Source organism: Ceratotherium simum, chromosome 35, assembly GCF_057802395.1.
Source record: "Ceratotherium simum simum isolate JZ-2026a chromosome 35, ASM5780239v1, whole genome shotgun sequence".
NCBI classification, from domain to species: Eukaryota; Metazoa; Chordata; class Mammalia; order Perissodactyla; family Rhinocerotidae; genus Ceratotherium; species Ceratotherium simum.
The window spans coordinates 12,219,623-12,231,859 of record NC_141934.1 but is presented as its reverse complement, the minus strand read 5'-3'; the positions used below and the strand labels follow the sequence as shown (position 1 = coordinate 12,231,859).

The 12,237-nt window shown below is 48.7% G+C and overlaps 1 protein-coding gene across 3 annotated transcripts in view; it reads left to right on the top strand.

The window, feature by feature from the left end:
- Positions 1–12,237, top strand: part of MYO18B (myosin XVIIIB) — a 230,676-nt gene that overhangs the window by 162,345 nt on the left and 56,094 nt on the right. For all 3 annotated transcript variants that reach the window (XM_087423619.1, XM_087423618.1, XM_087423617.1), the window contains 3 exons: positions 1,206–1,289; positions 2,358–2,495; positions 4,876–5,061. In XM_087423619.1, the coding sequence (XP_087279745.1) occupies positions 1,206–1,289; positions 2,358–2,495; positions 4,876–5,061 (408 nt within the window). The remainder of the gene's footprint in view (positions 1–1,205; positions 1,290–2,357; positions 2,496–4,875; positions 5,062–12,237) is intronic.

The window sequence follows — 12,237 nt, the reverse complement described above, 5'->3', positions numbered from 1 at the left end:
ACCCCAGACTGTCAGCTTCACAGCGACAGAGTTCTCTTGTCTCAATCCAACTCTGTATCCCAGGGCCTAGAAGGGTGCTGGCATGGAGTAGATACTCAGTAACTAGCTGCTGGATGAATGAAAACGGCAGTCGTCCAGGGCAGAGACAATGGCTGCTTGTTTCCGGAGATGGAGTGGAGACGGCGAGGAGTGCATGGACCCAGGAGAAAATAGGAGGCGTGATGGCAGGATGGGGAGAAACAGAGGCTTTGGGGTGGAGCTGAGGGATGTGATGGGGATCCCTGGCAGATTTCTGATCTGTGTAACTGGGGAGAGCGGACCCCCCAGAGCAATGAGCGTCTTCCGCACATTATACCCCCAGAGGAGATCCACGGTAGAACACCCACCAGGCTTCAAATGCGTCCCACAGAGACTTGATCTGAGGGGATTTCTGTTAAACAGGGAATCCTAATAACAAAAATAATCAATTATATCATCAACAATATAACAACCACCATAGAAATAGCCTGTGCCATCTTCTGCCTTTGTGAGTCACACTTATTTTTGTTCAAAATGGAAGTTTCTTTATTTGTTCAATTACAAAAGCAGTATATTCACATGCCTGTTATAAATAATTTAAATAATAAATACGTGTGGGAACTATAAAGTGAGAGACCCTCTTGCCCTCTGGGAATCTCTCTCATTGGAGATAATCAGGCTTAACAGTTTGGTTCTCCTTTTTTTTTTTAAGAACTTTTACTGTCCATTGCTTCATTTAATCTCTGAACAAACCCTATATCGAGGGGCTAAGTGGAGACTCTCAGCCCATTTCACAGATGGGGATACTGAGGTGCAGAGAGGTTCTGTGGCTTGCCAAGGCCAGTATCCAGGTCTAGAATCCCAGTTACCTGACACTCAGAATAGTTCTCTTCCCTTGGAATCTGGTCCTAGTGCTGTGGCCGGCCCATTTCTGTCTGGGCTGTCAAGGGTGTATAATAAAGTACTAGACAGTTGACCAGAGCTATTGACTTCTAGAATGGGAGTGACTCAGCGAAGATTGAGATGAAGGATGGTGGTGAGGATGTGAGAGGTAACTTTTTGGAACCAGCTACTGTTACGGAGGCTCTGAGAGACTTAGACGTCTGTGGGTGGGGGAAGAAGGGATTGCCAGGGGTGGTTTCCCAGCAAAGCCTGTGGTCTCACGGTGACATTTTTTGTCCCACCAGTCTGCTGCCGACATTGGGCAGATCCAAGAATTGCAGCTGCAGCTGGAGGAAGCCAAACACGAGAAGCAGAAGCTTCAAGAACAAGTACGTGCTCAGAGCTGCCATATCGTGGGGGAGGAAGGGAAGGGTTCCCCTGGGACCTAACAGTTTGGATCCTGGAAACTGTCATTCATTCATTCGTTCATTTGCTCGACTTCAGTCTTGTGCCAAATGAACTGAGAGCAATCCCAGCAGGCAGACACACACACACACACACACACACACACACACACACACAGACACAGACACTAACTCTTGCCTGTGCCTCTTCAGCATCTAAAGATGCTCCATGCAATGAGACCCATCAGCCATCCAATGCAGGATTTTCTCCCTCTGAGAAATGGCTCCAAGGAAAAGGGGATGCTCTGTGCAAGACAGGATCATCATTCTTTGTGAAATCTTCCTTTGAAGTCATGGTTCCTCCTAACACCCCTGAATTCCCTCATTAGCTAGTAGGTTGCTATTATCCGTGAAATTCTCCAAGCTCTTCCACAACTGTTGCGTGTGCCTGCTGAGAGCGACTGTCAGAATGACTGAGTCTCAAGCAGATGTCCACGGGCTCTGAGTCACAACAAACACCACAAAAATAATGGCAGCAGTGGCCATTTGCTGGGTGCTTATTATGTACCAGGCACTAATCTCCTTCAATCTTCATCCCCACAAAAAAAATGAAGAAATGGGGCTCAAGGAGGGGAACTTGCCCAGGCTCGTGCAGCTGGAAAGTGGTGGGGCCAGGTTTTGAACCCTGGTATCTGTGCATGGCTCCCAAACCCACTCTTGGCTGTGTCCTTTGATGCTGAAGTTTGCTGCTCACAGACTGGCTTTGCTCCCTTAGCAGAGCAGGGGAAGAAGGTAAGAGAAGCGTGATTGAAATCTTATATTGGAGGCTGAAGGCCTGGGAAGCGTCACCTTCCAGCACCTGAGACCCAGGGGCAGGGTGTGGTGTGAGGATCCTCAGATTGGAACCAGCAGTTCTTGCCTGAGCACTCAGCAGACAGCGCCTGAGCCGAGAAGGAGGCAGTGTGAATGGGCCTGAGGCCGGTCCTGCACGTGTCTCCATTCCGGGACTCAGGGCCAACAGGTGGCCAAGGGACCTCTTGGGTTTGTCCCCAGCTGCAGGTGGCTCAGATGCGCATCGAGTACCTGGAGCAGTCCACCGTGGATCGAGCAATTGTCAGCAGGCAGGAGGCCATCATCTGTGACCTGGAGAACAAGACGGAGTTCCAGAAAGTGCAGATTAAGAGATTTGAGGTACTCGTTGACATGTAAATATTGCTCAGGCCTAAAGCAGTGAGGGTTTTTGTGTAAGCTCCATCCATCCTTCCACCGTCCGTCTATCCACTCATGTGCCTTTATCTGGATATGTATTACTCATCCATCTCCCATATGAGTTTTCTCCTTCCCTCCCTCCCTCCCTCCCTCCTTTCTTCAATCACACTGTCCCACAGACTACCTATCCATAACCTACCCACCTCCATCTATCTCTCCATCTCCATATACCATCACTGGTCCATCCATCATCCCGTTTGTTCTTCCGTTATCTCTCCGTCTTTTCTTCTCTTCCTCTGTTCTTTTTTTCTTCAGACCTTGACCTCTCTAGCTGCCCATCTTTTTATCCATTGATGCACTTCTACCCATCTCCATCCACCCACGCATCCACTGATGTGCCCAACACTCATTGTGAGCAGACCTTTGTTTTGTACCTAGAGTGTGCTAGGCTGTTTTAGGGGCATGAGAGACAGGTGTATAAAATAGATTCTGCTTTCCAGAAGCATGGAGCTTTGTAGGAGGCGTGGGTAAGCTATGTACATAAATACCCATAATATGGAAAGAGAGCTGTGAGGTTTGGTGGACAGAGGTCCTTTCAGGCTGGGGAATCAGGGAGGCCTCCAGGAGGAGGTGGCACTGATGCTGGACCTTGAAGGACAGGTTAAGACTTGGATGGGCTGGGGCGGGGTTCAGTGATTATATTCAATTTAGCTCTGTAGGCTAATGACGTGAGACACTTACAGAGGACATCACCATCGTCAAAATCCTTCCTCCTCAGCCTTTCCATTTGACCTTCACCACAGCCCTGTGGGGCTGGTCGGATAGAATGAGAAGATGACCCCAGAGAGGTCAAGTGACTTATTCAAGATAAAGCCAGGCAGTGTTAGTGACAAGAGTAGATTGACACTTGACCTTCACTCCATCCCAGTCCCAGGCTCTAACTTCTCTGCAGCCGGCTGGTTTACCCACAGTGTGACAGCATGTCTGGACAATGGGACGCTGCCATTCCCATTCTGAAGCATTGTCTCCCAATCCCCTGGTGGGCAGTTGGTCTCTCAGAAGGCTGCTATGGATGAAGAACAGAGAAAAATTCTTCTTTGCCTTGACCCTCTGTGGTTCTCAGAATTGCTCAAGGGATCCCTCAGGGCATAATTGTCTCTGCAGATGACCATGAAACTTTGATCTACTATATTTTAAATGATTAAATTCCTAATGTTGGGCTACATCATAGAACATTTTTTTACTTGATTTGAGCCAAGTGAAGTGATAGCAAGAAAAGAAAATGATGGGAGAAAAACTTTAAATCACAGATTCTATCTCCAGATTCATTTTTCCCCTCTGCCATCATGATTTGAGTTTAGTAGAATCCCAGGTCCTTGAGACGGGGTGCCTCAGCAGCACAGTTTGAGAACTGCTCTTCGTCCTTATAACCCTCCTGCTGCCCTTTGAAATTGTTGCTAAACTCCATTTGAAAGGCAAGGGGGAAGTGAATAGTAATGCTTTTCTTTCAGGCCATTATTCAGTCTCTGATCTGCAAAGGGACTCAGAGTCCCTGGGAAGGGCCTGAAATATTCATGTGGGCTCTGTTCTCTGTCAACGCCTGAGTATTTGCCCATCGGAATCGATTGGTTCCAGGCTTGTTGACTGACTAATGAATTCTGCAGAACAGCCCTTGGGTTTATTTTCTGTAGCTCTTGTGATGCCCACAGCTCTTTTCTCTCTGTTGTTGCATTGTGTCCTCATGGGTTTTCCCCCCAGGAAAGGAAAAATGCTATAAAATATTACAGCTGAGGCTCATGGGAAATTATCTGCTCAAACCTCCTCATTTTACAAATCGGGGAAACCAGTACCCATGTTGGGGATGGGGTTTTGATCTCCCAGGGTGGCGTTCCCTCCACTGCACCACTCCACCTCCCACACCTTGAGATGAATGAAAGCTGCTATAAATATTAATAATTCCCATTCCTTATCCAGCATATCCTAGGTGCCAGGCACTGAGTTAAGCCTGAATAACTTAACATGTTCAGTCCTGACAGCATCCCTGGAACGTAGGTGCTATTAACATCCCTGTCTCTCAGAGAGGTTAAATAACTTGCCCAAGGTCACACAGCCAGGAAAAGGTAGAGGTGGGATTTGACCCCAGAGCGTATTCAGAGTCAGGGTCCTCATCAGTATGCTAAACTGCCTCTCAGAATAGCAATTATCATTTTCTAGGCTTGTAAAGTACATTCTTCATTTTTGTGTCAGTAATCAGGATTATTATCCTGATGATAAAAACACACAGAGATTCAGCCAAGGATGTCTCTTCCTGGAGCCCACTGTTCCACGCCCCCGGCCTCTAACTCGGGGTGACCCCCCCTAGGTCCTGGTGATCCGGCTCCGGGACAGCCTGATCAAGATGGGCGAGGAGCTGTCGCAGGCCGCCGTGTCCGAGTCCCAGCAGCGGGAGAGCAGCCAGTACTACCAGCGGCGCCTGGAGGAGCTGAAGGCGGACATGGAGTTGCTGGTGCAGCGGGAGGCAGAGGCCAGCCGCAGGTGCCTGGAGCTGGTGAGTGCTGCCCCCCGGCGCCGGCTCTGCTGTGACTGACGGCTTGGGGCTGGGGGAGCTCTCCCTCCTGCTGCACGGGAGACTCATAGGGCATCTCTGGGGCCTTTGGGGCAGGCGGGCAGCAGGGAGAACCTGACAGGGGATGGGCAGGGAGACGACGCTGCCATTGGCTGCAAGCCCTGGGGGCGGCCCCCAAATGGACCAATGGCATTCACTGCTGCTGGACGGCCACCCAGCGCCTTCCATCTCAGACTTGCTTCTCCTGGCTCCCACATTGCGCTCCAGAGGCCGGGCGGCCTCAGGCGAGGAGGAGGGTATCCATGTTTATTAAATGTCTACCTTGCATGAGTCTTAACATGCGTAATATCATGTAATTGCCATAACAACCCTGCGGAGTCAGGATTATTATCCCATTTTACAGATGAGGAAACTGAGACTTCGAAGAGGTGAGATAGCTTGTTTAAGGTCGCACCTAGTCAATATCAGTGCAATTTCTGGGCTATTAACAGCAACAACAAAGATTAAAACAATAATGCTAAAGCCACCATTTATTAAGTACTTGCTATATGCCAGGTCCTGGGTTAAACATTTCTCTTTTAAATTCTCCAATCGGTACCACGAGGTAGGTACTATTCTTATCTCCACTTTACAGGTGGGGAAACTGAGGCAGGGGACATCAACAGGCCAAATTGAGGCTCAAAATGGTACATTCACTTGCCAGTAAGAATTTGAACCCAGATCCATCCAGCTCCGTAGTCTCTGCTTTTATTCACTAAGCCATGCTTTGCTCCCTGGTGTGGTCCAAGGAACGTTTTAAAATTTGTTTCCTGCCCAAAGGGAAGGTTTCTCATAGTTCAGCGGATTTTTCTGAGAACAGTTTCCCACAGGGGTCACAGAGCGTCTGAGAGGGCCTGCTCCTCCTTGTCCCCATGAAGCCAGGTAGCCCTAAGACTCCAGATTTTTGCTTCTGTGACTGGGGAGGCATCTGGCACCCACTTTGCCCACCATAAAGTCTTCACTGAGATGACCCACAACATGCCGCGGCCTGGCCCAGAGGTCTCTAAGTCACAGTCATTATTGATACCCTTCTGGTCCTGTCCACTCTGGTTTTGTGACAGGTCTCAGCAACTTGTCCTCCTGCAGCAAGTATATTTCTCGGGCCACTGCCTCTCACGGCCGGTGTCATTCCCATCAGTTTGGCCCTTGACAAGCCAGCAGCCTGGCTGCCGTGTGGGGGAGGCGAGGCTCCGCGCAGAGACCCAGGTTCCCAGACACAGTCCGAGCCCCGTGACTGGCGGTTCCTCCACCCTCCATGGCTCCGCGAGAGAGAGAGGCTGTTTCCTCCAATTGACAGGCCAACTTCCTCATTAACCAGCCCTGCTTCTCATGCAGCCGAGTTCTCCTCCTGCCGGCTCTGGCCTGGAGTGAGAGAACATCTTCCGTCTTTCTCCTCTGATGTCTTCTCTAACTGGCCAGACACCCAGGCATTGCGGCCAGATCAAACAGTGGTTTCCTTCCTCTCTCCTTCGCTCTCTTTTTCTTTCTCCTTCTCTCTTCTCTCCTCTCCTTCCCTCTCTTCTCATTTTCCTTTCTCTATCTCCATTCCTAGGAATAGATAAAGATCTTTAAAGGCCCTAAAATACTGAAAAGATTATAGTGCAACCCGCATATATGAATAAAAATACAAACAACACAAAACTGTGGAACACAAAGCTTGCCTGTATGCTGAAATTAGACCTGTATCTTTCTCTGTTTTCTGATTGCAAGATTTGGATACGTTTACCAGGACTGAATTTTTCTCTTTATTGTGGTTGGGCAGTGTATTAGTTTCCCAGGGGCTGCTGTAACAAATTACCAAAAACTGGGTGGCTTATGACAACAGACGTTTGTTCTCTCACCGTTCTGAAGGCCAAAAGTCTGAAATCAAGGTGTTAGCAGGGCCATGCTCCCTCTGAAGGCTCTAGGGGAGAATCCTTGGCTATGACCACATCACTCTGGTCTCTGCCTCCATCATCACATGACTGTCTTCCTCCTGTATGTGTGTCTCAAATATCCCTCTGCTTTTTTCTTGTAAGGACACCTGTAATTGGATTTAGGGCCCACCCTAAATCCCGGTTGATTTAGTCTCAGGTCCTTACCTCAATTATATCTATAAAGACCCCTTTTCCAAACAAGCCCACATTGATAGGTTCTGATGGACATAACTTTTGAACACCCTTCACCCCACTACAGGAGGGAAGGGCACGTTCCTACTTATGTGGCATTCTACAGTGATCCCCACGGCTTGTTGTTCCTCAGTGATTCTGTGGATGAGCAAGGCTCAAAGGGACAATGTCAAGCTGGCAGACTTTTCCCAGTAGTGGATGTCCCAAACTCACCAACCTATTTGCCCTCAAATACGCCCCTTGCCTTTGGGCCCTGGGATATTTCCGTGGGGAGAAGAGAGGAAGTCATATTTTCTTGTATCACTTATTTATTCATTCATTCATTCAACATGTATCTACTCACCACCAACTATGGCCACAGCACAGGGATGGGGATTGGTGGGGAGGTGCTGGGAATCATAAGGTTCCTGTTGTGTAGAAGCTCACAGTGTGGACAGAACACAGCTCCGTGGGAGAGTTCAATGAGCACTGTCAATTTAAGACGAACCCTGTTGCTGAGCCCCCTGCCACTGGCAGGGCATTCTGGTACTTTCCCAGGCTTCTCAGGAGGCATCATCTCGCCTCTCCAGGTGCATGTCTATGTCGTCAATGTGCCTTCCTCCCTCCATCCCTGTAAGACAAGGAGGCAGCTGCTCCATGCCATGCGTTCTCTGTAAATGTCACCAAAAGCCTGCAAAGAAGTCAGAGTTTCTGGTTCTTTCGTTCATGAGATATGTATCCTTAGGGTATACTGCGGGCCAAGCCCTGAGCTAGATGTTGGGATCCAGGGGGAACAAGACACAGTCTTGCCTTCAAGGAGCTCACACAAATGAAGAGATATGGCTAACTCCATTGTGAGTGTATTTTACGCATTCCTTTGTAAGGGGCGCTCAGAGTTCCCACAGGCAAAACAAGGCGTCTGTGAGCTGGGATTTGGGGGTTCTTAGAAGACCAGATGACACCACGCCCACTGTCACCACCACAAGTCATTTCTTTGGGTAAAGCGTTGCCCTCTTCATCTTCCATTTGTGAAATTCAAATATCCATGGGAGGGCTAGAATGAATTTCCTATCTCCACAGTCCCAGCATTCATTCATTCCCTGGACAAACATTCATTGAGTCGCTCTGTGCTCAAGCTCTTTACAGATGTTGTCTACTTTCACACTTATGTCAACCCCCACCCGGTGGAGCATGTGGAGGTGCAGATGTGTGAGGTGCCTCGCCCAGGGCTGCAGAGTCGGGGGTGGCAGACCTGGGCTTGATGTCCCTGTGTGTGCAACTCTAAAGCTACCCCTGGGACACCACACTGCCCTTTCACCCCAACCCCGCTGGGAAATGGCTCTGCTCTGGGAGACCCCAAAAAAGGATCCCGCACTCTGGGCCCTGCTGAGAAGCGAGAAGGGTGTTGATGAATGTCCTCTCTGTGTTCCTTTCCGCACGTCCCTGGCCTGTACCATTTGTCACTGTTGGTTTTGGTTTAAAGGGCTGCGAGTTGTTTCGTGTAAATGATTTACACCTCTGGCTGGCACGCTGGCACATCCAGATCAGGATCAATTACCCTGCCCGTGGAACTTCTCTTCCCGGAAAAAAGACAAATGAGGTTTCGCCATTAATTTTAGTAAATGTACTATTCCTGGCGACTACAGGAGCCATTATGGAGAAAAGAATATTCTGGCTCTAAATCATTCAAGTCCCTTTGTCATGGGAGCCATGACACAGCTCACCCGTGGATTTATATCCTGTTGTTTTTCAATAGTTACAGAGCCCAGGGGAAACCACTTCGGCCCCAGGACAGGTATTCAAGGGAGGTCAAGGGCAGCTGGGAGAGCCGGAGGTGACAGGACGGCCTGCCCTCTGCCTGCTTTCGGCCGATGCACCTGTTTTTGAGGCTGCACCTTTTGGGTTTGCCCTTCATCACCTTGGCCTCACTTTCTGCTCTCTACTTTCCCCGGAGCCAGAAGTCCTTTTCACAAGCTTCCCAGGTCTTGAAAACCTTGGACGGTCCTTCTGCTCACTCTTGTGCATCCACTCAGTGGCCCGCACTAGAAATCGCGGTGGCCTGGCTCCCCCTGGCTCACACAGATTGATGGTGAGGCCTGCTGACTTTAATCTATTTAGGAGTTTTTCCAGTCCTTTCCTTCCTGTTCCACCTCTGCTTCCTCTGTCTTTATTTAATCTGCAACCCCTCTGGTCTGGCCCTCTACAGTTACTTTCTCCCTTGTCTCCCCGCTGTTCCTCCACTCTTGCTCCTCCCTGCATATCTCTCCAGAAGAGACACATCTTACTGTGTCACTCTTCTGCTAAGAAATCTTCCACGGCTCTCCACTGACTTCAGAACAAAGTCCTAACTCCTTCAGAGCCTCGGACATCTAGCCTTTAGATTTTTCTGCTTTTGCTTGTCTGCCTCTCATCACCTTGCATGTTCTGCTTAAGCATGAAAGCAAGTGTTCAGGACCCAACGCCATGTTATTTCTTGACTCCCCACCTTTGTTCTCGTGCATTCCTCCGCCTGCCTTTTCAACTGACAAAATTCAGATGGGGTCTCACCTCCAGGAAGCCCTCACTGTTATCCTCACCCCTCACTAAGATGAATACTTCTTTTGTGTTCCCACATCCTCCTGCGTTCACCCCATCCATGCATGTACCACCCAGTTATTGTAGTTGCTTGTGTCTTGCCTTCCTAGACAGAGGGCCCCTGAGAGAGGGATTGAGTTTGATTTGACTCTGGGTCTCCAGCCTCTGGTTCAGGGTTAGGCATAGGGTAGATTCTCAGTAATTGCTTGCTGAATAGTTTCCCCAATATTTTGAGGTTTTATCTCTTAAGAGAACAGCTCAAAAAGTATATCTTAAAAATTAGAACTTTCAGATCAACAAACTTTTGTTTGAATCCTATGTCCCTATTGCTGTGCCTGATGTTATGAGTGATGCAACATGAGTGGACCAGGGACTGTGGTCTTGGACAGCTCGAGATCAGGAGGAGGAGATGCATGTGTCCCAAAATAATTCTGATGCAAGATGGGATGTGTGGGCAAAGGAGGAAGTGGTTTGGTGCAGCCAGGAGACCCAGACAAGATTGCATGGAGGATGCATCATTTGAGTTTCTTCAATGATGAGGCACTATTGGCGGGCGGCTTTGGGGGAGCAGTGGCCTGATCATGTTCATCGTGGCTTCCTCACACTTGCGTTCAGCAAATGTCTAGTGAGTGCCTGCTGTGTGTCAGGCAGCGTCCAGGTCTCCAGAAAGGCAGAGATAAACCACATGTCGGGATATAAACACAGACTCTTCCCCTCCTCCTTCCTTTCTTGTCTTCCTTCTTCCTCATCACAGCTCCCCCACTGAATGCCACCTGCAAAATCCCTTCCCTCCATCCCAGCCTGCTCTCTTCTGCTGTTTCCCCTGCTCTTCTTCAGCTCTCACGTGTCTAGGCATGGACATGTTATTTCTCTCTCTCTCATTCCATTGCAGAATTGCTCTGCCTCACGTTAGGGAAGACGATGTGTATTCATTTCTTAGGGCCATCATAACAAATTAGCAAAAACTGGTTGTCTTAAAGCAATAAAAAATTATTCTTCCACAGTTCTGGAGGCCAGAAGACTGAAATCAAGATGTTGGCAGGGCCACCCTCCCTCTGAAGGCTCTAGGGGAGAATCTTCCCTTCCTCTCCCAACTTCTGATGGTCCAGGTGTTCCTTGGCCTTGGCAGCATAACTTTAATCTCTGCCTCCGTGCTCACATGGCCTTCTTCTCTTCTCTGTCTCTATATCCTCTATTCTTCTTATAAAGACACTAGTCTTTGGATTCAAGGCCCCCCTAGTCCAGTATGACCTCATCTTAACTCATTACCTCTGCAAAGACCCTGTTTCCAAAAAGGTCACATTCCAAGGTTCCAAGAGGACATAAATTTTGTGGGGAACACTCTTCAGCCCACAGGGTTGTAGAAAGAGCAGTGGACTTGGAGTCTGAGACCTTGGGCAGCTGAGTTAACATTGCAGAACCTCAGTTTCCCCATCTGTAAATCAGGAGAGTGAAGTACAGTCAATCTCATTGGGTGGCTGTGAGGATGAAATGAGATGATGTTTGTAAAAGTGCCCAATGGTAGCACACAGTCGGCACTTAACAGATGCTACCTTGTTTTCTTTCTCCTTTCTTCTCTTACTCGAGGTCCTCTGACTCTCTGACTTCTCCCTCTGCTTCAAGCTTATCTAAGTCTAACAGCTCCTCCTCCACACCCCACTCCATGTCCGTGATGGCCGATGGCGATGCTGATGAGACCTAGTATTTGTTTACCACTTGCCAGGTGCTGGGCGCTGGGTTAAGTATTTACAGGAGTTCTCTCATCTAAGCCTTGCCTTTTGAGCTAATTAGCCCTATTTTATCAATAAAGAAGCTAAGATTCAAAGAACTGAAGCAACTTGTCCAGAGTCACATTCCTAGCAAGTGGCAGACTCAGAATTTGAACCCAAGTCTGACCGACTCAAACCCATTCTCTTCCTCATAAGTTGTAGATACATAGTAGTTACTCATGCAAGTGCGTTTTTAAAAAGTGAGTTATAGAAATTGCTATTGCTTTTAATTCTGTAATCTAAGGTTTCTCAACCTTGGCATTATTGACACTCTGGGTGGGATAATTGTCTGTGGTGGGAGCTGTCCTGTGCCTTGTATGATCCTTAACAGCATCCCTGGCCTCTACAGACTAGAGGCCAGTAGCACTCCCCAAAGTCATCACAATCAAAAATGTCTCCGGACATTGCTAAATGTCGCCTGGGAGCATAGTCATCCCCAGTTGAGAATCCCTGCTCTGATCCCATCCTCGCATCAACCCTTAAGGCAATGCCTATGGTACTCCCCATTTTACAGATGATCAAACTGAGGCTCAGGGGACAGTGACAGGATGTGCCTAAGGTCACAGAAAAACTGGAGGAGGGGGACATATTAGGAAGAGAGAAATTCGAGGATGGAGGAGGAAGCAGCTTAACTCCCTCCACATGCAGGAAAAAGACAGTAATGGTTCCAGCCAAACCCGATCCCAACC